Consider the following 27,275-nt stretch of genomic DNA (forward strand, 5'->3'; position numbering starts at 1 on the left):
TTCTGTGCAAAGACGATTAGACTCCCATCCCTTCCAAAGCTTATGTGGAATGCCTTCTAATCCCATCACTAACCCCGCTATTGTAACAACACCTCAGACCTTGGGGAGATGAAGCATGGGCAGATAATGAATCCTAGGATCTTTTGCACAGTGGACAGAGCTCTTGTTCTTCCTAAAATGGCCAATCTGGGCTGTACCACTTCAAACTGCAGGTAGGGACTCCAAAAAAAAAAAATCCCTGCACATAAAAACAAGTTATCAGGGGAAAAGCTAGGCTACAACCCTTCTCCCTGGCATGCTACTTTTCTGTGAACTTTTTGATGGAGGAACAATAAATCCTGTGATCTCCCCAGTTGCAGCCTGAAATGGTACAGCCAAGACCCAGGTGTGCCATCTCAAGGAGACATAGGCCATAGTACAGCATAAGGTATGGAGCTGATAGAGGGCTTTTCTACATGGCTGTTCAGCCACTGCATCTACTCTTGGTTTCATCGCAGAATTGAGATCCGAGTACTGCACGAGAAGTGTTTTCTTTCATGCTACGTAGGGCTTTTCTACACAAGGCATTTATCGTGCACTCATCATGCCCTACTCATGGTACCTCTAGGTGGCAATATGGTATAGCAGAATAGCACCAATACACAAGTAGAAACTTCACTTTCTGCCATCAGAAATAATACCCCACTTCCCTTGTTCTAAAAAAACTTGCCCAAACTGCTGTTTATAAACAGAAGCAAAATTGGAGGGTCACAGCATCATCTAAAGAACCTATAAACAACCATGAGTAGGGAATGATGCATGCACAACACATGCCCGGTGTAGAAAACCTCTTAAGTGGAAGGGGGAAGCTGATCTGTAGTACATTGCTTACTTGTCTTCGTACTCAGTAAGAAAAACCAGCACCTACCACATTTAACAAGAACACATTTACTCAGACATGTTAGTTACTGTATTTTAATGCAAAAGGGAAAGTTTAGGACGTGGAGTAAGAAGTTGGTTGTTTGATTCTGGTTCTGGTTTTGAGCTCTAAGGCCTGTTTCATCCAGGAGTTAGCACTAGGCAGATGCTATGTTGGGGATCACTTCACTTTCTGAAAAACCTGGACACAGACTGCATCCTCTGCTGTCATGCGCTAGGAGAAGAGAAAGGGAGAGTGAGGAAAACAAGCACCATTATGCTTGCAACCTTGAGAGCATTTTTTGTAAAGAAAGTGTATATACTACTCTTCATCTTTAAAAAAATCCCAAAGCGGTTCATAAAATAAAATACAATACAATAAAACTAAATCAATAAAATAATAAAACAGTAAAATATCTCACCAAAATGTCCAGGGGTAACTGGCAATGCTAGCAGTCAGGAAAATGCCCAGGCAAAGAAGCACCTTTAATTGTCAGTGGAAACACTCCATACTAGGAGCCTACCTGATTTCAGTGGAGAATTTATTCCACATTGTGAGCACCACAATGGAGAAGGTCCTCCTCCACACCACGAACAAGTGAACACCAATAGACCTTGGTACCATACGCAAGGCTTCCCCCTCAGAACGTAAAGACCAAGGTGGCCTATCTGGGAGAGGGTGGTCTTCTAGACCAAGGGTGGACAGAAATTTAAGATATTGGGGAGTGGGGAAGATTCACAGCAAGGTTCAAAGGCCTACTATAAGCACTGAACTGCAAGGAATCAGTATATTTAAAGAGCATTTGTTGTGTTTGCTTTTGAATACTGGATGCTCTAAAGTCTAAAAAAGAATAATTACATATGTACTGAAAGGGAGAGGGAAAAGAGGCTAACAAGATGGCAGTCTTACTTGAAGCATCTTGCACTAACTCATTGCCCAGCCGGAGTGCCCCACCTGGCTTTAAAAGAGCTGTGTGCCCACATCCTGCAGCAATAATTTTGTTGCCTCAAGTGGAATGTAACCCCATCTCACCCCATCCCCACTATTAGTATGTGGTATAACCCAGCAGAAAATGCTCCGGCACAAGTTTCACTGAAGGAAACTGAAATTCAACTGAAGTGCATTCTTGTAACACCTCATGTTCATTTCAGTGGTATGTGTTCAGGAGAATTTCCCAGTGAATGATATCCCTTGGGTCAAATCTGTCTCCCTCCCTTAATGGCACCTCCAGGTCCACTTGTTCTTAAGAATAAAAAATTTTACAGTCTTGTCTTTAGGTTCTTCTTATAATACGGGAAGAGCTCATTCTGTGCTGTGGTGCCATGAGGGCAGAACTTTAGGACAGAGGTCCAGGGCCCTTCTTGACAGGATGAGCAGGAAGGCCCCCAAACACCACAGGGGTGGTTTACCATGTTTTGAAGCAAAACATATTGTCATCTAAAGGGGCAGAGGCAAGACCATGGAGTCTAACATTATCTAACTGCACCACTGATTCTGACACATTTTAGTACCTAAGGGTACAATCCTGTTGCTTCTGCCCTCGATTATTGTAAACCTCCAAACTTGGTGGCTTGCAATCTTCCAGTGCAGAGCGGGAGGCGCAGCAGAGGCTCTCTTTGCTTCTGTGTCCTCCTGCCCTGTATTTTTCACTAGATGGGCTTTTTTGCCCATCTAGTGAAAATGCTTCAGAGGGGGAGGCAAGGAGGCTGTAGAGGCCTTAGGATAGCTCATATCCTGGCCTTTCCGATCTCTTCCCCTCCCCACACCACAACGCCCCCTTTTCTCCCTGTCCGAGGTTGCATTCCTGACCTCGGAGGCCAGCCGGTGTGGTTCTTTCTGTGGCGAGGGGGAGGGGGATCAGAGCTCAGATTCCCAGCTCTGAGGTCAGAGCGCTGTCTCCAGGCTTAGATCTAGGAATCTGAAATATCCTATGCCCTCTCAGACCCTGCATATAAGATTGCTCCCCATGTTAATTTCCAACGGCCATTTTTGCCTGGAAGATGAGCAATTCGTTGTGTTTGGAATTATTTCACATATATTGTTTGCTGCTGAGGAAGACCAATGAGCCAAAGTATATCTGGCAATGGAAACATTTTTGTATCAGCATTTTACTGATAAGAGCTGCTGTGAGACAATTCTATCAGTATATGTTTTAAAGTTAATGAATAGAATATGTACTTCTTTACTCTTCCATCATTAGAACCATGGCTTTATTATCCAAAGTGAAGTTACTGCTATTGATATAAATTATGTGGCACTGTAGTTACCAAATTACTTACTTAACTTTTAAAGCGGGGTGCAAAATGTGTTGACTGCAGGCTGCCCCCCAAGCCCTGTCTGGCAGCCCCCCAGACTGGCAAGAAAAAAAAAAACCAGGAAAAGAAAAGTTTCTCTAGAAACAGGCTCTATATTCCCTGCCAGAGAAGTCTCATTCCTACAGTGTTCCCAGAATGTCTTAGGATAGAAGCAGTGCTTGAACATCCTGGGAAGTAGGCAGAGGTCTTCTAGGAATGGGGCTACTATGGCAGCAAATATAAATCAGAACCTGTTCCTGGAGCATTTTCCCTCTTTTTTCCTGTTTTTTCCTGAAAAGGTTCCAGGTAACAGAGTGTGGGATGTCAGGATCCTTCAGCAAGAGCATGGATTAGAGGAGGGAGAATGGCTAGGAACCAGGATCCTGGACAGCTGCTGGGTGGCTTGAGAACTGAGATATCTGGAAAGAGTGTTAACTAATCAAAGCAGGTGCCAGGCCTCTGAAATGCTTTTAGGCAGGAGTTGGATTTGAGTGAGTGAATTAGTGGAGTGTGTGTGTGTGTGTGTGTGTGTGAGTGAGAGAGAGAGAGAGACACAAGAGACAGAGAGACAGAGTTGTATGCGTATGTGCACGTGAGGCCCTTACACATACACAACATATGCATGTTGTGACTTTGAATAAGCCTATTTTGTAGCTGAACTCTTGGGTACAGTGTACATATTTCTATTCCTGTGAAATATTTGCTCTTATGCAACCCAGAATCTGCTGCCTCACCTTGCCACATGGTAAGTCTGCCACTGAAGTGCAAGACGCTCTATACAAGATGGAGATTCATGCTCCACTTTTCAGTGTGATATGCCTCCTTTCTCTCTTACCCTACCATTATTTCCACCTTTCTGTCTACAGGGTACAAGAATCTGCAACTGATCCCACCCTCCCAGATTCTGGTACACTTATTCAGCACATCTGCTCCCCACAAGCACAGAAAGCAGTGATCGTACATGACAGCAGAGGGGGTAGGGTGGGAAATGCATGGACAATACGTACCTCAGAAAGATGTGCCAACCCCCACCCTATGGAACATGGCATGAGTTTTTCCCAGAAACTGCTTACCAGTGTTGTTGAACTGGTGATTAGGAAACTCATGTGCAGACATGCACACTGTTTGGCAGCACTAATTCTAAGATTTTAAGTATCACACACAGGAATGTTATGTTTGATTTAATTGCTTCTCTTCCTTACACAGCACCCCATGAGCTCTGGTCAAATTGCAAGGAAGAGACAGGACAATGGGTGGCTCCCACTGAGCTCAGCCAAGTCAACTTTTGAACTCTTGGGAAGGATGTTTTTGTCAAGGGGCCGTTACTGTCAGAAAAGGCACACATAACTCATGGGGCCTAGCTTGGGCTTTTCAAGGCTGGAGGTAGGGAAGAAGAGCCATTCTGAGCTTCTGAAAATCCCCCCACGCATCTCCTAAAGACTTCCTCGGTGGTAGTGGTGGGAAGCTGGTTAGGGACCCCTTCCTCACCAGGTGCAGCTGGTCCCCTTCTAGCCAGTGTCTCCAGCCCCGATTCTGTTTCTCTCCTCGCTGTTCGCAGACCAGCTGATCTCCATCCCAAAAGACAGTTGTCTGAAACGGGGGCGGGGGGAGGAGAGATAGGCAACAATATTAGCTAAAGGGGAATATGCCTTCAGTTGCAGAATGAGGTGGAACATATGATATCAGTTGCTATAAAATAGAGCCAATTAAATCTAGTACAAGTAGCGCCTAAGGCTGCAATCCTATATACATATACTTCAGTGGGGCTTACTTCTTAGTAGACATGTATGAGATTGTACTGTAAGAGACTGACATGTTCCTGGTTTGAATCTCACCTTTGTCATGAACTCAATAGGAAACCTTAGACAAGCCACACACTCTCGCTCAACCCCCTCCCCAAGCTGCAATGTGGGGTAATACTGACTTATTTTGCAGGATTATTGTAATTACAAGATAATGTAAGTATGTGAAGAAGTTTGAACACTCAAAAGTACAATGTAAGTGCAGTATATTATCAAATCTTACCAATATCTCAGAATTTTGCTTTCTGGAAAGGCCATTTGGACTAAAAATAGAATAGTGTTACTGTGGTCCTGAAATTGTGTAAGACCTACTGGGGACAATAAGTGATTCCAATTTTAAAAATCTAAACTAAATTATACCCACAGCTTCTGCATGGCTCTGAAGTCTAGGGCTTTTATGGTCAGTCTCTTTTCAGAACAATGTTCTAAATGCTATTTTAGGCACCCCAAGGGTGCTTTTGGCTTTATTTTGAACGAAAAGGGAGATGAGAGTTCAGCAGAGATGAAAATATGCCTCTCTCTCTCTCTCATTTGTAAATCATCCTGGCAACCATTTTGGCTGAAAGGTGATATACAAATATCCCAAACAAGCCACTTATCCATCAGCTAGAAAACCAAGGGCCACTGGGCACCATATGCCTCCCAATATGAACATCATGGCAAGGGGGAGACCAAACTGGTGCCATGCATCAGCCAGAGAAGAAGCAGCTGCAGGGAGCTTGCTTCACCCCACCCTGTCTGCCAGAAGGAACACCTATATGAACTTTGAAACTAAGAACTGGTGCCTGAGTTTTGCTTTTTTTCTTCCTCCCTCTCAATCCCTTTTCCTTTTGTGTCATAGCTTTTAGATTTTAAGCCTGAGTGCAGGGACTGTCTCATTATTAATCTTTGTAAGCCACTATGTGTGGCTTTTTAGCTAAAGAATGGGGTAAAAATACTGTAAATAAGCAAATACTGTGTATGTCAGAAGATAAGATTTCAAAGATTTGTCTTGATGAACGTTTTGTTTGCCCAAGACTGCTCACTTGGACTCAGAGTTAGTTCAGTGGTTTCAATTCTATGGCTTTTCTTTAAATTATTTTCTAGGTTTTGATATGGAAGCCAGTGTGGTAGAGCTGTTAAAATGCTGGATTAGGATCGGGAAGACCCAAATTCACATCCCCACTTAGGCATGAAACTCCCTGGGTGAACTCTCTCTCTCTCTCTCTCTCTCTCTCATCAGCCTAACCTATCCCACAGGGTTATTGTGAGGATAAAATGGGGTGGGGGGAACCATGTACACCACCTTGAGTTCCTTGGAGGAATGGGAGGATATAAACATAATAAACAATGCATTTAAGACAAGGGTGCACACTATGTGCCCCCAAAGATCTTATCTGCCGTCCCCAACAGGTGCCTGACCCCTCCTGCTGCCAGATTTCCACCACCAATTTTCTGTCCACTCCTTCCCCCAGAGATCCTCATACAGGTCACACTTTTCATACCACTGCTACCAGTGAGGAAAGAGCTATCTGTATCAGGATCTCTGGGGTGCATGCGTGCATGTGTGTGTATATATATTTATATATATATATATGTGTGTGTGTGTGTGTGCGCGCACACGCGCACATGCACATGTGGGGCCCGACCCACATCACATGTGGCTATTTGGGCCTAAAAGGTTCACACCCCTGATTTAAGATAAGGGTCAGAGATCTTTGTTCAGTGTACTGTCTCTTTAGTGGAAGATGTTAAAACTGCTGCCTGGTATAAAATGAACACATTTCACCAAGGGCTGGAAACTTTTATCTTGGATTTCTGTAAGCTACCCTAGGAATACAAGAACTGATAGAAATGCCTAATAAAATAAATAAAACTGACTTTAATTTAATGTTTACATCCATAGTACAATAAAATCATGAGTGCAGTATATGCATAACAAACTTCAAAACACACAGTGTATCCAGTAATCCAATATATTTAGCAGCAGAAATAATGTGTATAATCCAAAGTCTCCTTAAATGATTAAGAATGAAATGCTTACCTCAGAGAGGTTTTAACTGCCCACCTGAATGGACCCAGCTCTTGAAGCTGAGAAGTAGCACGGGATACTTCTGTGAAAGCACTAGATTGTCCAAATGTGCACAATGGAAAGCTTTCACAAGGCTAAGATTTCAGTTAGTGACCTGCACTGTTTTAGGTAGGCTACATAACCAAAGACACTAATAAGTTTGTGACAAGGAAGCAGTGGAAGATACAGTGTTCCATGTTGGCAGTGCCCTGCCTGTAAAGAAAGCTTTGGGCCCTGCACCCTGAAATAGGCTTAGAACTACCCCGTTATCATATATCTCAGTCATTTGGAAACTGTCCCCTTCAAGAAGAACAATAATTCTCCCCAGTCATAACATTTGTTCTTGTGCAATGCACACTGATGCATGATGATCCCAGATGACAACTATAAATAAGGAAACGGGGGTATGAACCCCACAATTAGCTTCAGGCCACCGCAAATGATACACCCACATGCCCAGCAGAGTGTCCCATGTGAAGCCAGAAGATCTGGCCCAAAGCTTTCTCCACATGCAGGGCACTCTCAAGCATGAATTATTCCCAAAGCAGATAGAAGCTGGGGCTGTGCAGCCCATAATAGGCTTTGGGCCATCCCAAATCATATAGATGCACACATCCAGGAGCATCTCCTGTAGCAGATGGTATTGAATCACACCCTGCCCAAAGTTTTCTGTAGCTAAGAGCTCAGCCTCTTTAACCACTAAGCTAGACTCAGATCAGCCTTGTATGTTTCCACAGGTAAAGAAAAAAGCTTTTAAAATGACAGTGCTTTCTCAAGGCACAGCTGGGCATTGTCAAATATGGTGCCCCATGCCAGTAATAGCTAAAATATGTACAAAAGAATAAAGGTGAATGATTTGGGGTGGCCCAAACCTTAATTTGGAGTGCACATACCCAGTAGTTGGCATGGGGGCCATGCTTGACAGTGCCCTGCATGTACAGAAAGCTTTGGGCCAGACAGGACCCAGTGCCATCTGGTAGAGAACACTCTCCTTGATGTGTGGTTTTAGGATTCAAGGAGGTCAAATCAGTCAATCCTAAAGGAAATCAACCCTGAGTGCTCATTGGAAGGACAGATACTGAAGCTGAAGCTCAAATATTTCGGCCACCTAACGCAAAGAGAAAAGTCCCTGGAAAAGACCCTGATGCTGGGAAAGATTGAAGGCAAAAGGAGAAGGGGACGGCAGAGGACGAGATGGCTAGATAACATCACCAATGCAATGAATATGGACTTGAGCACACTCCGGGAGAGAGCGGAGGACAGGAAGGCCTGGCGTGCTATGGTCCATGGGGTCACAAAGAGTCGGACACGACTTAACGACTGAACAACAAAAGCTTATAGGGTTCATGCCTCCATTTCCTTATTTGTAATTGTCATCTCGAGTCATTACACATTAAACTCAATTGCATAAAAATGATGCTTTTGATTGGAGACAATTATTGTTTCTCTTGAGGGGAATCATCTCCCAATGATGGAGATACATGATATGAGGTGATCCTTGTTTAGTTTGGGGTGCAGGGCAGATAAACATCAGGCCCTTATTAGGTTTACTCATTGAGCTCTATTTCAAAGTTTCACACAAATATGGAACTGGGAACTAATAACCAAGCATGGGGCTGTTTTGGTGAACGCTCTAGGTCTGTGGGTAGATGACTTGTATGGATCCAAGGGCTGCATGAGGTGTTGGGTTGGTGGCTGGGGACCAATCACACATACACACACACACACTTTATTTCACCCTTTGTATTTCATTATTTTTTAGTTGTCCAATTTTTTTCATCTTTCATTTTTCTTTCATTCATTTCTGTAACCTCCCACCACCTCCCCACTCATCCATTCTGCTACTTGCTTTGGGAACTGTGTTCTGTGGCTGTCCCTCAAAGCAGTAGCACCATGGCCAGGCAGCTCTATAGTGCAGGAGGCTGAGAGAATGTCCTCCAAGCTGAGTGCAGCCAGGGGTTCCAGAAGTCTTCTGTTTTGCTGCCTGCCTGGGACTGCAAGAAGGGATGTGTATGTTTGTGTGTGTTGGGGGTGGGGGGAGAATTGTCAAGGATGTAGCAGTGCACAATATAGTTCCCACCAGCTACAAGTTGTGCAAACCTAACTTGGCGCCTACTTTGCATAATAAGCCCCAATTTACATTAACAACTTGTGAGAACAGTGAGCACTGTAACATGAGAGAAGACACATCCGAAGTTCTCATGAGCAGGGATCCCTGTACCCTCAACAGACAGAGGTTGCCACTAGGTCTTCCAAGAGTACTTTTAAAAATCGCTGCTCATGGGATTAGACCACTCATATGACTAACCAGTACACACGAATCAGAGCTATTTCATAACACATGAATGGCCTTCTTTCTGTTTGTCCGATAGATAGAAATCCAGGCTTTGAATACTGCTGATCCAGCACAACTCATGGGCATTGGAAACAATGTAGACAACATAGTTCTACTTTGGAAGTCACAAGTTCAACTGCTTACCTGGCACTTGCGTCCATCCACCGGCCCCAAGTCCTCTTCAAACTCAACTCCCAGGTCAAAGTCCATGTTATAGTTCCGAAGTGAAGTTAATGTGCGGATGGTCATGTGGTCTCCAGTGTGGATTATCTCTTTGTCTGGTTTCAGAAGACAGACCAGTTTCCTCAGAGCGACATTGATGTCTAAGCAAGATGGTATACGAACATAGGTAGGACTGGCAAGGACGGGATGTGTGCGTACAGGGAGGACAGTAACTACTACTATGCATAAAGCAATGCTCTTGTTATGCATCCCTAGCTGCATATACTACCCAATATTTACCCCATCTTGGTAAGGAAGAGGAATGAAAACAGGAATGCAAACGTCTCAGATATTTAAATGTATACCCTACCTCCCCCTATCCCAGCCAGGGGACGGGACATACAAAATAGCACAGCGTAGTAAAACACACACAATAAAAATGGACATAAAATATTATTTAAACATAACTGTTTTAATAAATATGCATTTTCCTCACCAACTTGCCCTAGGAAAAGTTTCCCTGGCTAAGAGATGAGCTATACATTAGGAAGTCTCCATTTAAATTTAATGTCTGCCATGAATCCCTTAGGTGGCCTTAACCAAATCACTCTTCCTCCTCCGGCATACAGGAGTAAAGACCTACCTTATAAGGCTGTGGTAAAGGTTACAACAAGATATTGTATGTGGAACACTTGAAAGTGCTATATAAGTACTAAGCCGCAATGTAATTAAGACGCTGACAATAAATGCCTAGAAGGATTAAAATGTTTGTTTTTTAAGGAAAGCAAAGCAAAGTCCCAGAGCCTAACTCTGCCAGAAAGTAGCGCCCTCTAGTCTTGGTTATCTGCCTTCATAACCCCCGATTGTATGACTGGGCCCAACTGCACCAATTTATTTCAGACTTGGAAATCACTCTGCACATGTTCCAAGCCAGTATTTAAAAATATTACCTGTACATGCTCCAAAGCTGTGCCCCGGCATTTGTTATCAGGTTTCGGGGGCTTAAGTTATAGATAAAATTCTCAGCAAGTTGGGCGTGAGGGTGGGGATAAGGCAGAGAGAGCGGGCACTGGCCCGCGAGGCGTACTTACCCAAGGCGCGGAGATAATTCTCCATATTGTCCTGGGAGACGAAGCGGTAGTAGCCGGTGAGGTTGGGAGGCATCAGAGAACAGGAGAAGGAGGGCCGTGAAAGAGAAAGCGCCGCAGCGGCAGAGAGGCTCAAAGGCGCTGGAAGTGGCGCGTGTGAAACAGTCGGCGAGGGAACAGAACAGAAGGCAAGAGCCGCGGCAGTGGCTGGAGTTCTTGGCCGCCCGGACCCGGCGGGTTAGTTTATTTCCTACGCCGCTGAATCAGCTCTCCGTTCCCGCTTGCTGCCCCTCAGCCTCGGTTTATATAGCGCAGCTGCGGAACAGAGCTCCGCCACTGTAAGAGTCACTTCGCGCGGGGCGCCGGGGGGAGCGGGAGGAGCCGGGAAGGCGTTCTCCCTCCTCCTCCTCTCTCCCTCTCCCTCTCCCTCCCTCTCTCTCTCTCTCCCTTTCCCCTCAGATTGGGATTAAAAACGAAAAAACAGGAAACACACACGCGCGCATAACTTTAAACTTTCTTTCAAGTTGCAAGTGATTAGTCATAATTATGACAGCAGCGCAGAGTGTTCGACAGAAACACTTTGCGCTGCCCTAATAACGACGAACAACAACTTCACTTTTACATCGCGCTCTTCAAGGTCCATGTCCTTACAGTAGCCATGCAAGGCAGGTCAGTCTCGCCCCATCACCCCCATATTGTGGACGAAGAGCCCTTTCTCAGAAGAGCCGTTTGCCTATTCTAAAGCTACCTAGTGAGTGGATGATGGAACCCGAGACTTCCCACCTCACAGCCTTGCAGCCCAATCCTAGGCATGCTTACTCAGAAGTAGGCCCACACAGTTGGGTGGGAGTTATGACCAAGTGAGGGAGCAGAGGATCGCCCACTATACCACTGGTCTTGCTCCTTTGCCCAGCTTTGCCACTGTAAACCTGCTGCGAGTGGAGCTGGCGCCCCAGTTTTTTAAACAGCAAAAAGTTGTGCTGGCATGTGATCCTCCTTCAAAGTTATCCAAAGGCCCTTCCCCCTGATCCCAGATGTCTTGTGGCAAGAGTTACCCAAGAGGTGGAAAATCCACTCCCCACATACTCAGAGGCACTGTTCTGTAATATCTGAAGAGTCCTGGCACTGAAAATAGGTTCCATGGCTAAGCCTTGCATGTCTCAAAGTTATATACTGTATTTCTGAGTTTTCAAAGCACGTCACATGCATTATTTCACAAATCCTTAATATACACTGGTAAGGCAGGCCAATATTATCTCCATATTGCAGATGGGAGGCGAAGAGACAGCAGCTTGCCTGAGGTCACCTAGTGAATGCGCACCAGAGAAGTGAGCCATTCTCCTCCACCAGCACATATGTGCACACCGATCATAGGCTGCCTCTGTGTGCCTTCTTCCATGCTGCCTCATATGCCCTCCCCCCATTTACCGATCCAACACCTTGTTCTGGCTGATTCACACATGCACACTGACATCATTGGGTGGCTGCATATGTGAAAGAATCATTATAGATGTAACATGCTGCAGACAGAGCCTTCAGTATCAGGCCAGGCTTTTGATGGGCACCCCAATATCCTCTGCAACAGTCCAGGAGCTCCTGGATCTCAGATCACAGTGCAGCTTCTTGGAAGAGCCAAATGTCTTGGGTCAGACTGACTCCCACCATTGGGACCATATCACTGCTATGGGCTGATTCACACATTCATGTTCATCACTTGATGGCAGCACATATTGTGTGGTATCTTGCATTAACGAGCCACTACAGATAGGAGCTTTCATCTCACCTGATGTCATGGGAATATTTTTCAAGTGGAAGCAGTTCACACATTTATCTGCCAGACGTCAAATGCTGAGCATTTGGCAGATGAGAGATCAAGCCAGGTACATCCATTTGTGAACCAACATTTGTCCTATAGAGCACCTAGCACTTGTTGGCACTGCATAATAGCAATATGGTAGATTTACCTCTGTCCAGAAGGGAAGACACCTCGATTTGCTGCTGGGAACTTCCTCATGCCAGTGCCTACCCCTACCCCTAAAGGGTAGGAACAGTGGAGGCTGGGGGCTCCTGTGTCAGCGGGGCAGCGAATCCACTCTGGGCTTCAGTCAGAACCAGCCAGAGCTCCAAAGGAGCTATCCAAAGTGCTGGACCCCATCCCCCAAACGAGTTCAGCACCTTGGATAGCCAATTTGGAGTTTGACTGGTTCTGACTGAAACCCAGCGTGGATTCGCTGCCCTACTGACACAAGAGCCCCCGGCTTCCCCTGAGTAGGAGAAACACACCTAACGATGTGAATCCCCGGTGCACGCGCCATAGCAGCACGTTGATGCTGTCCGGGCCAAGAAAGACTCCGTGCCCTGGTGAGCGTCCTCCCAGCAGTGCCCTGCCTTCCTCGATTCCGGTGGACTGCACGCGAGCAATGTGCGTTTCTGCCCTTGTCCCGAGCTCCACACCACCCGCAGAGAGGAGAAAGGGCGCGGGGAGGGGGAGAAGGAGGAGGTTTCACGGCCCCCAACTCCGCCAAAGTCCCTCTGAAGTTCTTATTCCGCCCGCCTCGACGCCTAGCGGTGCGCACGCACACGCGCACACCCGCCCCACTCACGCCCTCCACCCCCCCAACAAATCGTGGTCCCCTCCCTCTCCTGCAGCACCTGGCTCCGGCGCCACTCGCATTGGCTGCGAGCGCCCATCAATCAGCGCTGGGCGCTGCTGACATCATGCTGCAGTACAGGGGCTGGGCTGGGCTGGGGCAGAGACGGCAGCGCGAGCCAGCGGCAGAGAGCTCGCCCTGCCCCGCGCGCCGGAGTTCCCCAGCAGTCGGCTGCCGTCGCGAGCAGAGCCTCGGCGGGAGCAGACCTCGGGGCAGCGCCAGCCGGCCAAGCCCTCCAGCATCCCGGCGCGCTCCTCGGGGCTCCTGCAAGATGGGCTGGGGGCAGCCCCGCGTCTCCCTCGCCCTCCTCGCCCTCGCCCTCCTCCTCTCCTTCGCCTTCGGCAACAAAGGTGAGCGAGGGGAAGCGCCCCGACTGCCGGCTCCCGCAGGACGGCGGGCGGGCGGAGGGCTCCAGCTCCAGCCGCGCCTGCCTGATCCCGGCCGGCCATCTGGTCGGATGCGGCGCGCAGCTGTTCTGCGGGCTTCTAAGCCCCTGTCCCATCCGGCCGGGGCTGCCGAGGAGGGGGAGAAACGGGCTTGGCACCAACCTCCGCGCCCCCGGTGCCGCGGCCAGCCTGCCGGCTCCCCCGCTGTCGCCTCTGTGCCCGGCTCGACCGCCGCCGCCTCCCCTTTTGCTCTCCTTCTGGAGCTTCGAGCGCCCTTTCCCGTTCTCCCGCGCGGCTGCGTTAGGCGGACCCCCGTCGCTGCTCATCCCCTTCCCATCGTCATTTTCTCTCTCCCAGGCACACGCCCAGCCCTGCCCCATCCATGTTTTGCCGATTTTCCAGTCCGTATTGATCAAAACGTGATGTGGCTTCTTGAGCGGTCCCTCTCTCTCGAGGTGGTTGTCCATCTCCTTGCGCGTGTGCTTCTGCCCCTGTGCATCAGTAATCCAGCATTCCCATCTCTGGGTATTGTCTCCTTGCAGCCTTCGGTCTCGGTTTGCTCGCCTATCTGTCTTACTAATGATGGAGAAATCTATAATCTGTGGGGGAAGGGGAGGGCGAGCGTTGCATGTATAAATGGGGGAACTGCTGAACATGGAGAACATGCTACTGCCAAGCAGCTTCAACATTCCAAGCATGGACATAGAGCACACGCAGCTCTGTGTACGAGAAAAAGGGAGATGTAGGTTAGTAGACCTATGGCTGTAGGCAGCAGCACAAAATAAAGTATTCCTGTGGAATGGAGAACTGAGCGAATTGAGGGAAGTGGGGGGAAAACTCGTCTAAACATTCTGGGGAGATGGAGAAGACCTGTACCACCCTCCCCAAGCAAGCAGGTGGGGGGGGGAGGGAGGGAGGGAGGGAAGTGTGAAGGAGCATTTGATTTCTATTCCCACTGTTCTCCTCCCTTAAAAATTGTGTGTGTGAGGGAGGGGGAGCTATGCAGCAGCATTAGGATTCAGTGTGCCTGTTGATTTTGCAGATAGAGTGGAACAGATATTCTTTCTCTTCTCTCCCTGATAACTGATTCTAAACACATGCAACCACTGATGACTGGTTTATGGTAGGAATCTGTTTGTGTCTTCTGATAAAGAGCTTCTTCTAAAGAAATCGCCAAGGGCTCTTCAAGTGGCTGATGGAAACAGTGAAGGATTTCTTCTTCCACCACCCTGTTGTTGCCCCAGCAACAGGGGTACCTTGCATTGCAACAAGCCCCTTTTTTCAGGTCCAAAACAAGGACTATAAATGGGGCTTGGGGTGGGGGTGGAGCTTTGCATTACAGGGTATACAGGGCAGCAGCAAATCATGCAGGCAAGGCAAGGTGTACTGGCTGCATACTGACAAGAAAGGAGAGGCAGTAGCTTTCTTTTTTTGCTGGATTTTTTGTATGTCAGTCCTGAAATCAAGCCTGGCTACAATAGATATCCTGATTCCTGTCCGTTGACCCAGACTGTTGGACCCTATGCTGTTTGATCTCAGGTTTTGCACGTCTAATGTTCTTCAGACCTGACCTGCATCCTTCCTGCTATTTCAGCCTGGGCTGACTGCAAAGTCCTACCAGTGCTTCATAGTCCCAAACTGCAGCCTTTCAAGGCATATTTTCCATTCAACGGTGCCCTTCAGTGTCTAGTTCTCAGTGTCCATAGGTGCATAAGAAGAATTGCCTTGCTGGATCACACCATCGAGTCCGGCATGCTGTTTCCAACAATGGCAAACTGGATGCCTCTGGAAGCTCACAAGGAGAGCATGAAGGTGATGGCCTGTCCTTGTTTTTTGACCCCAGCAACTGGAACTCCAAGGCATACATTTCAGCTATAAGTGTCAATAGCTCTTGATATGATAATCTGATCTATCCTATCCTATCAAATCTGAAAACCTTTTTGAAAACCATGGAAGCTAGAGGCCATCATCATATCTTGTGGTAGTGAATTCCATAACATGACTTATATGTTCTGTGAAGAAAGATTTTCTTTCTCCGTCCTGAATGCCCTGCAGACCAGTTTCACTAGGTGGCAACAGGTCCTAGTGCTAGGAGAGAGGGAGGATATTTAATTTCTTTTAATTGTCTCCATGCTGTTCGACAACCTTGGAACAGGCAAAGATCAGTAGCCTGGTTTGTGCTTGCGGACGGCGCCCCATGAGAGCCCTGCGGGAGGTTCAGGGCCCACGTTCTGCTTATAGTTGGGCTACACTCGGGTGCAGGCACCACTTGAACGCACTGGTGCTGCCACGTGGGGGCTGTGCATATGGCTGCTGCATTCTCGTGGCACTTTCTGAGCTGCAGTGGTCACACACAGGTGACCCCTTCGAGGTGCTGGTCCACACAAAGTCTTCTCTCATGTGAGGATAGCCATACTGCATCATTTGGTTGGAAGCCCAGTGGCACCAGGACTGCCATGTTGGTACCTGAGGTGAAAAATCCAAACGGCATTCCCTTCCCACAAATCAGTAACCTATCAGAAGACCACCTGCATGAGACTAGTGGATGCTCTGTGGCAGGGCCTGGGCTCTGACATGGGGACATTCAGTCCAAGGTGCTTTCCAGAACTAGCCAGCCCCCATTCTGGAAGTCTCCACAATTGTCATAGGGCTGCTCAGTTGTGAATGGATGGAGCCATGTCTCTGTGGAGGATAAGCTTGGAGAGATGGGGGTTGTAACTAGGCCATTGTGATCTAATCCCAGAGACCCAGTTGTTCAGGGATTGGTTGGTGGGGAGGGAGTATTAATTTATAATGGCTTTTCCCCCTTGCTTGCTCTCTAAGCCAACCCGCCTCTGTTTTCCCTGCCCTGGAGGTTGTGTGATAAAGATTGATTTGCTATTTCTGGGCCTGTGACATTTTTCGGAGCCTCCTGCTGGTTGCTGCCTCAGTGTTGAGTTTGGACTGGCTCCAGCCAATAAGATTAGCACTTCAGGCAATGAGGAGGGGCCAAAGGGAATATGGCACATGTCAGGACAGAGTAAGGGATGCTGGGGCTGGGATAGATGCAGGGGACAGAGACCAAAATGGAAGATATTTCAGCGGAGTGTATATTAGGGCTTCCTCAAACAGCACTTTTTCCTTCAAGTCTTTGGCTTAACCTTTTATCCTCATTTCAGATGAAATGAAGCCTAACTATCTGTAAATGCATTTGCCTACCTTCGCCCCTTCTGTCTTTTGCCTCTTCCTCTGTTGTGTCTTCCACTATTGAAATTGAGGTTGTAAGCTCCGTGGGGGCAGGGACCTGACTGTTTGCTTATGAAACTCTACAGGTTGTTTCCAGTGTTAGCCTGACTTAAGTCCCATTCATTTCAATGGGTCTACTTCCTGTAGAGTTAAAAATGGATATAACCCTGTAAAGAGAAAATGCATGTATATGGATGGAACTGCTGAGGTGATGGTGACTGATGTCTTTTATAGAGCCTTTAAAAGCTGTTTTCAGTCCTTTTATTGTGTCAGTGCAAATGGGCTGTGTTCCTTATAGCTCTCCCCAGATTTGACCTCTGTAGGTCCTTAATCGTTTTATCTGAATGCAAGGTTAAAATTCCCAGGTTTTCAAATTATGGGATTTAAAATTTAATAAAATGTATTGGGCTTTTAAAAATTATTATTATTAAGTTATTTTAATACTAATTTCATGATCTTACTTTTATTATTTTATGTTGTGAAGCAGTTTGAGGTTCTTTCTGGGCAGAATGGTGTGTGCAGGGCTGGACTGAGGATAAATAGTGCCAGTCAGTTTTGTAGCGTTGCCAAGTTATGTGGCTTGTGCGGAATTGCAAAACCTAGCAAAGTAAAACTGTGCTGCACTGATTTTTATGTAGAACAAATGAGATCAAACTGGACATTGAAAAAGAAACATACTTCAAAGCTAATTGCTGGAAGTTTGAAAAAAAAAAAAGAGAGAGGTTGAAGTCACTGATTTTTTTGCCCTAGTTCACTACAGGCAATATATTTGACAAACATGGAGCCACCAAGCCCAACTCGGTGCCCCCTTCAACTTGCCACCCATGGCAAGGGCCCACCTAACCCACCCCTAAGGCCAGCTCTGTGTGAGTGAGTGTATGTGTGTGTGTAAAATGAAATGTAATATAGAGATCTTTTAACACTGTCTAGATTCTGTGTTGGTTTGGTCATTTACCTGGTCAAATAATGGCCAAACATGTTAAAAGATTTGATATTGTGAGAGCCACATAGACTCATCAATAGGTTTCATACTTGCATTAATTACAACTACTACTACAACAACCCTACAACAAATTAGATAGCTGCTATTGTGAAACAATATAATTAAATTTAAGAAAAATGTAACAATTAAGAGTACAATCCTAAACATTGCCTGGTGGAGGAGGTCAGGGTTTGACAGGAGCTCCACTGGCAGGGGTGTTCTGTTGCCAATGGAGGCCATCACTCTGCAGCTAAGAGCTCAATGGGTGGAAACCTACCATCAGCAGTGTTCCTGCCAGCAGGAGCTGGCAGAAGGCCCTGAAATGGGGTGTTCTCCTCTCCATTTATCCTCTCAACAACCCTATGAAGTAGGTTAAGCTGTGAGTGAGTGACTGGCTCAACATCACCTAGTGAGCTTCATGGCTGAACCAGGGATGCTTCCAGACATGGGCATTGTTAGAAGAGGCACACCTAGGGCATATGCCCCAAATCTTTTGAGGTGCTCCAAATGTTTCATCTGCCTTAACACAAGCCTGCCTCTTCCTTCTGAGTTCAATAGGTTTGCATTGACTAGGAGATCTTTGGACTCACTCCCTTAGCAGACCAGTAGGGGTGTAGCATAAAGGTAGCAGCCTTTTAAACTTTAGCAGACACTGGTATCTTTCCACATTTTGCTCATTGTTTCTCTCTCCCTCCCTTTCTACTCTCCCCCCTGCCATACATGCCTATAGCATCTAAAGCAGAGGTGGCCACTTTTGGCCCTCCAGATGTTTTGGCCTTCAACTCCCATCATCCCTCACCATTGACTATGCTGGCTAGGTCTGATGGAAGTTGTAGACCAAAACATCTAGCGATCCAGAAGTTACCCACCCCTGATCTAAAGTGAAAGCCCAATATACAAGCATAGCAAGTTGAATGGCTCGTAAGGAAGTATATATGCTGTAGACTGGAAACCAGCCAGATTATGGTGACAACAACAACACCCCTTGGAATTTACATATAACTTGTATAGTTCTCATTGGGGCAAATGAAGAAACTGGCAAAAAGTATTATTCTAATGTTTCTGCTGGTTTCTCCCCTTCTGAACATTCTGTGTAAGAGCTTTAGTGTTACATGCAAACTAGATCTTTTTATTGTAGGCTGCTCTCTGCTGCTTACACATCTACTACTGGGAGCTTGCCGTCAATGGAAATTTGAAGAGGGAGGGAGAAGGGCAGGAAGAGTTCCCAGTGAAACTGTAAAACAGCACCTGTTTTTACTGCCTCCAAACTGGAAGTTTTGACTTCTGCAGAAGCTCACTGGCTTCAGCACAGCAAAGGATTTAATTAGCCTCCACAAACTTCTTCCCCCCCCCCTCCACCTTTAAATTTTCCCATATAGCCATAGGCAGCAGATTATACAAAAAGGAGGATAAGGCCTCTGTGACCTCATGTTCCAGAAAGTTCTGGGGAGGCTGCTTGCAGAATGCTGCTGCCAGAAGGTTCAGGGCTTTAAAATAAGTTGTTGTTGCTTTTAAATGAAAGAAAAAGCCCTCAGCCATCTCACATCATAGAGTTAATTGAAGTATGTACAATCCTCCCTCCCTTCGCCCCCCCCTTTTCCTCTGAAGTGCTCCCCCTCTGAGAGGAGCCAGTTGGCCTGGGGAATTCTTTCTGCCCTCTCCATTTCCAATCAGGGCCCATAAGACACAAATCTGCATAAAAAGTTGCATGTGCTAATTTATATCTCTATATGTAAGTGTAGAAATAATTCTTAGATTCATTTAAATTTCACAGAAGGGCAAAGCCAGCCAATTAATTTCTCATCCAAATCACCTCAAAAGAATTATCTCTAATTAATTTGTACCCCATCGCAGATAATCTTAAATTAGTATTTCCTCTTAAATTACAAGTAATTCGTAATGGTGTGAAAAAATGCTCAAAAGAATGGTGTGTGTGGTTTTTTTTTTTAATGAACCCCTTTATACTCACACACACACACACACCAGGCAATGTTTGCATCAAAATGGAGTTTCAAAATGTTTAGGGAGTGTTAATCTAAAAGCAAGCCAAGGGCAAATCATGGGTCACCCCAATTAATTTCCCAAATAGATTCCCTCATGGTTGTTTCACCCTCCAACAAACAACGCTGCCCAGGTTCGGATGACTTGACAAGCTGTGCCTGGGTGGGCAATTAGGCAAATGGTGCCTGACATGCACCGTGGCCACTGTGGCTTGTTTAAGCTGCAGTGATTGTGTGAACTAGGCCAGTGTAGGTGGTCTGGTTGTAGTTTTCTTTCCACAGGTGTGTTCAGTGCCTAATACCTTAAAAAAGAATGCTGAGGCTTTAATCTGTGTGGGATATATAACACTACAATTAAGTCTGTATGTGTGGGAGAGAGGGAGGCTGTAATTGCTCACTGTTTATTTCACTGTTATTTTGCTAATGTTGAAATTTAAGTAAATTCTAGTAATTCTAAATTTGCATATATACATTCACACATACATATTTAATGGGTTGGATTCAGATTTAGGCATGTGAAACAGGGCTGGCGGAAGCAGGCTTCCCCATCCCCTCCTCCCCATGGCAACCCCTCCATCCCCCTTGAAATGCTACACAGAGGGTAAGGGGACCCTGGTGAATAGAGTGAACTGTGGTGCAGCGGGGAGGGGAAACCACTGAAAATCAGGCAGAGGCCCCTTCCATGAACAGAGCTGTTTGGGCCATGGATGGCAAATCCTGGATTCAGCCTACACACACACATGCAACATAGTGTCATGGGCCTGTTCCCCAGAACTTTGAAGTACCTAGCAATGATCCTGTTTCCAGATGAGGCTTTTTATCTTGCAGAATTTTATGGGGGGGGGGTCATCTTCCACAGGTAACCCTCTCATATTTCCCCACAGCTTGTTCCATGTTTTTTCTTTCCACAAAAAAATCTGTTAAGGAGGAAGGCTAATGTATTTTAGTTTGTACAATGTATTTTAGTTCGTAGGGCTAGGAGTCATCCATCCGGAAGCACTCCTGGTTCTCCTTGGCCTAGTCTGACAGTCTACAGTTCTCCTTGGCCTAGTCTGAAAGTTGGGGTGGGCAATTTGTGGCCCTCTAGATGTTTTGGCATATAACTCCCATCAGCCCTAGCCAACATAGCCAATGGTGAGGGATGATAGAAGTTGTAGGCCCAAACATCTGGAGGGCCACAAGTTGCCCACCCCAAGGCCTAGTGTCTAAGACAGTAGCCTTTGCCATTGATGACAGTTATATGTTTAGCCAACTTGAGTGTCATTTTCTTGGTGGAAAGACAGGGTACAAATCCAATCAATCAATGTATGTTCACGTTTGGAGATGTCTGCAGTTAGCAGGTAGCCAGTAGGAGAAGCTTTGCTATGCTGCTAGCTTTGCCCCTGACTGCTGCAGTGCTTACTCCTGCCATTGCTAAGAAATGACGCCTTAATAAAATTTAAAAGATAAGCTGCCACCTGCACAGTGCATTCTTGGAATATTTAACAATGTTTGACCAGTCGATAGGTTAGTGTGCCAACCCTAATTCTGTTTTCCCAGTCCATCTAAAGTTAGTTATCCCTTAGTTGCAACAAATTTACATCCCATTGTTTTCAATTGGATGTGCATCCCAATCCCATCCATGTTTACTCAGACATAAGTCCCACTGGTTTTGGTATGATACACTCCCAATCAATTGTGCAAAGGATCATAACCATACTCATTACTAACCTTAGCTGGATTGGAAGGCAGTGGGGTGGAATTTGTTTTTTTTCAGCTGCTTGCTCTGTTCTTGTTAAGGGTACAAATGAATCCTGAGGAAAGGTACAAGGGGGATGCAATATTACCAGTAAAGTGTGAGGAGAGAGATAGTGAATGTCAAGCAGTACATAGATGTGACTGATTTTAATCCTGTTTACACTCCAAACTCTCTCAGCCAACAAGCACAAGCCCTGGATTGAGGCTGAATATCAGGGCATCGTCATGGAGAATGACAACACAGTCCTGCTAAACCCCCCACTCTTTGCTCTGGACAAGGATGCTCCATTGCGCTATGCAGGTATGTGGAAGAGTGGGAGGAGGGAGAGGAGCAGAATCATTCCGGTATTAGATCTTATGTCTGCACAGCCTTAGTCTGATCCAGACCACAGTCTGTTATGAGAAATTGGTAGTGGTGGTACTAAGGCTACACTGGGGGGAAGATATCATAATTTGAATGCAACTAGCAAAATATGTTTACTTTAAAGTTATTTGATTTAATCCATACTGTTGGCGTAATAAAATTGTAATACGTTTGTTAAAATAAGTGCGAACGGCCCTGCCTGTCAATTATCCCAGTGCCTTTACATTCATTGGCCAGAAGGCAGGAGCAGGCTCATTTCTTACAGAAAAGTTGGGTGTCATACTGTTAGTTCATTTTTCATTATATTTTGCATAAGGGCTAAACTAGATGTGACCAGTGGTAAAGTGGAGCCAGGGCTCACAGGGAGGCAGCAGTAACATTCTTTTTATTACCAGTGATGCCGATACCATCTTCCACCCCATCCGTCCCTCCAACTTTCTTGTTCCCTCTGAATTTAGCTGCAATCCTCACAGTAGCTGGGGGGAAATAAAATCAATTTATTTTATTTATAAAATACATATAATATTTCCCAGAAATAAATAAATTTTCCCAGCATTTCTGCTGAAATGCAAAGTATTTTGGGGTGGCTTTCTCTTGAATGGGCAATTAACAAAAGACCTGCTCCTGGTGGAGATAAAACTGCTAGAACTGGTTTGTTGAAATGGATAAACACAGCAGCCTGAATTTTTGGACTCTGCTTGGTGGTGGTGGGGAAGGTATGGGAACTGTTGTGCACTCCAAAATTTACCACTACACCACTGGTTTTGACATTCAGCAAGTGACTGGCTCTTGCGTGGCTGTTATTTGTTCACTAAATAGCAGACACAGGAGGCCCAAATCCAGATTGGGATCAGTTTGGGGAAAGAGAGGATTTAATCCTTTGCTCCCACAGTGGTCCCAGTCTGCATCCCTCCCCTTGTGGCTGCTGTTAATAAACCAAAAGCAAGGATGCAAGGGCCAGTCACACGCTTAACATCATGCCTAGTTTGGCCCTAAAAGCTTCAGAGAATGTGGGCATGATCCAGTCTGTTATCTGTGTGCAGCAGTGTACATGCTCAGTGCTCGCAAGAGCATAGCTCTGTGTGTGTGGGAAAAGTGCTAGGACCTAGGTAGGGAGATATGGTGCCAATTTCATGCAGTGAGCTTGCTATATGGCTTTCCTCTATACTAGCAATGAACCACCAACAGAAATATTTCATAAGTAGTGTTGGGGGAAATTCATGTGCCAGTGACCTATTCATGTGGTAAATTGCTCTGCATAAACTGGTTGCTACATGGAGCAGCTGTCTCATGGATGCAATTTCAAACGGTATCTGCGTGGCAGCCATTTTGTGTGAGGTGGTCCAGTGTGGCAGAAAACTAGTGTGTGTTGAGAAGCTGGGCAGGCTTAAGACATTTTGATGTTTGAGGTGGAAAATCCATATGGTACTCTCCCACTGAAATGGAATATAATCTACTGAGAAATTATCCTGCACCAGGATAATTCAACAAGAATTACACAAAAGTACTATCATTCATTTCAATGGGGCTTACATAGGAGAACTGTTTCATGGAATCTGTCCATGTATAGGTCAGATCAGGTCTGGCTCTACCGTTGGGAAGAGTGAGGCAATTGCCTCAGGCGGCAGATGCTGGGTGGCAGTGTAAGCAGCCTCCTGCTGTTCCTCCTCGACTCCTTGGCTGTTCTCTTCTGTTGGAGGACAGAGCTGCATATGCCACAGAACCTGTCCTGGGCCCCTAAACTAGCCTGTTGCCTTTTGTTTGTTGAAGGACATTACCCACACCACTGTTGAAGTAAGATTAAACTGCTAGTCCAGCTGGCTTCAGTGCATGGAATGGGGAGGGGTCTCCATCTTGTCCTTTGCAAAATGTCTTGGGCTGGCCCTGGGTAAGATCCCTCAGTCTTCCACCTTAGTGTCTGAATGTACTGCTTGAGGCAGCTGCCTCGCCTCGCCTCTTGCCAATGGGGAGGGTGGAGTGGAGGAGGGCTGGCTGATAGGAAAAAGGAAACGCTTGCTTCCTATATTATTCTTTCCTATGTATTCCTCTCTTTTCCTGTTTCTTCTTCTGGGGAACCAGGTGAAATATGTGGATTCCGGATCCATGGGGCAGGGGTGCCTTTTGAAGCAGTGATCCTTGACAAAGCCACAGGGGAGGGACTGATCCGGGCCAAAGAGCCAGTGGACTGTGAAGCTCACAAGGAGCACACCTTCACCATCCAGGCCTATGACTGTGGTGAAGGACCAGATGGTGCCAACACCAAGAAATCCCACAAGTAAGACTGAAAATTTACTGGATTTAGAGTGCTGCTGTTATTTTCCCCTTAACCTGCCAAGATTCTTAGAGGAAAACCATATGTGACAATGTCCTGGACTGAGCCCTGAAAAATTACTCTTCATTTAGGAAAGCACAATATCTTAGATTGCTGTGGGATGTTTAAAAGTATATAGCATAGATAATTTTTAAAAAATGTAGCCTAGCTTTAGTGGTGCTTTTCGTCTGCTATCAGTAAATTTACTTAATGTGGTCACTGTAGAATACTACCTACAATGATAGTACTTAGCATTAATATAGAACTTTTCTTTGTCCTCAAAAAGCTGGAATTACATGTTATCTTAGTAAATGTGTTACCAAACCTGCGTTTGGGATACTTGCAGGAGAGAACCGGTAGCAGCAATAATAGGAATGTTTAACCTCTCCTGTGCCTATTGATTTTGCTCTGCAAATGCCCCCCTCTTAGACCCCGCCCCGGTCTGGCTTACTTCAAAGCATGGTTACAGAAAATAAGTTTTAAAATTGCCTGGAAGGGACACGTGTTGGGGAGAACTGATGTGCAGGGGAAGGGCTAAGGACCCCCTCCTCTGCAGAAAATGTCCCATCCCCCCCCAGTAGCATTATGAGGGAAACACAGGGTTGGAAACTCATTCCCTCATAATGTGCAATTCTGGCTTTAGTAATCCTTACAACAGTCCTGTAAGGGAGATTAATATTATTAGCCTGATATTGCACTGGGCCCCTTCAATTGCACTGGGGTGTGGTGGGCTGTGGGAACTGACGCTGACAGATAGTGGCTTATCTAAGGCCACCCAGGTAGTTCAGAGCCAAGGTGAAATCTGAAGTGGAGATAGGAACATGGGAAGCTCTCTTCTATGGAGTCAGACCATTTAGCCCAGTATTGACTACTCTACCCTGACAGACAGTAACTTTCCAGGGTTTTAGATGGGATCTTTCCTGGCCTAGCCTGGAGATGCTGGAGATTGAACCTGGAAACTTTGCATACAACACATGGGGCTTCATCATGCAAGGCTAAAAATCCTGCAATTTACCAGGGCTTCTGCTTCCGGAATCTCTGTGAGATTAGATTGGGTCCTTTCCACGTGGCTTAAAAACACACACTAAACTTCTATGTGTTTCATTACAAAGCCACAAGTGGTGCTGTTGTTTTATTTACAATAAAAGCGACTTTGAACAGTATACCCTCATTTATATCCACTCCATGGTGGGAGGAGGGAAAATGCAAGACTTTCGATATCATGGAAGACAACGCAGTATAGCTCACAAAGCCCGGGAGGTTCCCTGGAGGAGGGCTGCGTCATGTACAGGACCCGCAAACTTCTGTGAGTAGGCAATCTCCATAGCAGGATAAAAGCCCCATGTGAAGGAGCCCATGTGCTCCTCCACTGAGGTAAGGAGCTGCTACAGCCCTTCCCCTTTTTTTTGGCTTACAGCTCATTCTCTTAAGCACTACACCACGCAAGCTCTCACAGGTTCCTTTGGGATTTTAACCAGTGCTCATTTTTTCTTGCCTTCTGAACTGGCATCTACTGAGACCTCTATTGACATTGACAGGTTTGGATTTCTTCTGTCCTATTTCGTTTCTGGAGAATCTGGGAAAGTGTGAGTCTAGTATTCCCACCCTGAAGTGATCCTTGTGTTGTTTGGGATTCTTCTTGCCAGTGGCACATGACTCAGCCCTGGAACCTTTAAATGCCATGGGCCGGCCATAAAACATATTATATTAACAAAGAAGAATGCCTCTGAGCTTATGCAAAGTCCACTCTCCTCACCCTCATATTACTCCTTCCAGCCTGTATGTTTCTGAAAGGAGGGAAGAGAGAGAGGGTTCACCCTTCCAGGCAGACTTGAGTCTCAGCATTTTCCTTAGAAGTCAGTTCCTGGGCTCGACTAATTATGGCCCTCCCCCCCCCCCTTTGTTCAGGGCCGCAGTGCATGTGCGAGTGAATGACGTCAACGAGTTTGCTCCAGTCTTTGTGGATAAGCTTTACCATGTGGCGGTGACAGAAGGGAAGCTCTATGATCGGATCCTGCGTGTGGAAGCCATTGATGGGGATTGCTCCCCTCAGTACAGCCAGATCTGCTACTATGAGATCCTGACTCCCAACGTCCCCTTCCTGATTGACAATGATGGTGAGAACCTGAACTAGCCTCTGGCTGATGAATTGCCCCGGAAACTGTGGAGCATACAGACTTAGAAATGATAAAATTGCTGTTGTTTAGAGGGCAAACTAGACAATACTTGGGAGACATGAACACAGACTCCAAGTGTGTTGGGGGAGGGGCAAACTGAAAAGCAGCTGAGGGAGGCTGCCAGTTTCAGTGGAAGAATGGCAGGGAGTGGGTAGGAGAACCACTTAACTCTTCCCCCTCTCACCAGATGTCTGCTTAAAATGGCCCTTGGCAAGTTGTTTTCCACCCCTACCCGACAAGAAGAAAAGATACACAGACCCCATATCTCTCCCCACCACCAGATGGGAAAGCAGCTTGGTGGTGGCAATTCTGAGTGGGAACATAGCAGGAACAGAAAAAGTTAAGCAGCCCTTAGACATACTGCCACTCTTCCACTCATAAGCCCAGCCTTTGCTTTGATGCAGTAAATAAAAGAAACTAAAGAGGAGGAGGCTGTTCACTCATCTCTGGAGTATCATCTAGTTTGGCCATTGCATTCTACCACATGGCAAATGATTGTGTGTGTGTGTGAATGTGCCACACATTTTTCAAGACTTATATAATACTACATTACAGGAACCAGATTGCCAGTTTGTACATATGAAAGTTAGCAGAGAGAGCCTCCAGCAATCTTTCGCCTTGCAGCTTATTCAGGAGAAGACTCAGGCAAATTACATCTGTGAAGGTGGAACCTGATTCTTATGTTGTTACTAACCCACGGAACACGTAGCAGCAAGTCTGGGTTTGCCACTGAGTGTACATACACAGTGGAGCTTCAGCTAATCCAGGATCTCTGATGAGTGTACCTGTGTTACACCTGTTCGTCACACTCAC

General features: G+C 46.2%; 2 protein-coding genes across 4 annotated transcripts in view; one reads left to right on the forward strand and one right to left on the reverse strand.

Annotated features, from left to right (window-relative positions):
* Nucleotides 1-907: 907 nt before the first annotated feature.
* RBP5 (retinol binding protein 5) lies at nucleotides 908-10,908 on the reverse strand. 2 transcript variants are annotated; one of them, XM_084835232.1, is made up of 4 exons: nucleotides 10,633-10,908; nucleotides 9,524-9,702; nucleotides 4,681-4,782; nucleotides 908-1,132 (listed from the first exon to the last, which is right to left on the reverse strand). In XM_084835232.1, exons 1-4 carry the CDS (start codon nucleotides 10,703-10,705, stop codon nucleotides 1,079-1,081), a joined length of 408 nt encoding a protein of 135 aa, XP_084691358.1. In that variant the 5' UTR covers nucleotides 10,706-10,908; the 3' UTR covers nucleotides 908-1,078. The 2 variants fall into 2 exon arrangements, with proteins under 2 accessions (XP_084691358.1, XP_084691359.1); XM_084835233.1 differs by having other exon boundaries at nucleotides 915-1,132; nucleotides 9,524-9,657.
* Nucleotides 10,909-13,363: 2,455 nt separating this feature from the next.
* The window catches only part of CLSTN3 (calsyntenin 3), a 43,783-nt gene continuing 29,871 nt past the window's right edge, over nucleotides 13,364-27,275 (forward strand). For both annotated transcript variants that reach the window (XM_084835234.1, XM_084835235.1), the window contains exons 1-4: nucleotides 13,364-13,630; nucleotides 21,789-21,911; nucleotides 24,054-24,249; nucleotides 26,194-26,402. In XM_084835234.1, coding sequence (XP_084691360.1) covers nucleotides 13,552-13,630; nucleotides 21,789-21,911; nucleotides 24,054-24,249; nucleotides 26,194-26,402 — 607 coding nt within the window. In that variant the 5' untranslated portion in view covers nucleotides 13,364-13,551. The remainder of the gene's footprint in view (nucleotides 13,631-21,788; nucleotides 21,912-24,053; nucleotides 24,250-26,193; nucleotides 26,403-27,275) is intronic.

This window comes from Heloderma suspectum, chromosome 2 (assembly GCF_057233095.1).
Source record: "Heloderma suspectum isolate Gila_16-S chromosome 2, 16-S_ref, whole genome shotgun sequence".
NCBI lineage: Eukaryota > Metazoa > Chordata > Lepidosauria > Squamata > Helodermatidae > Heloderma > Heloderma suspectum.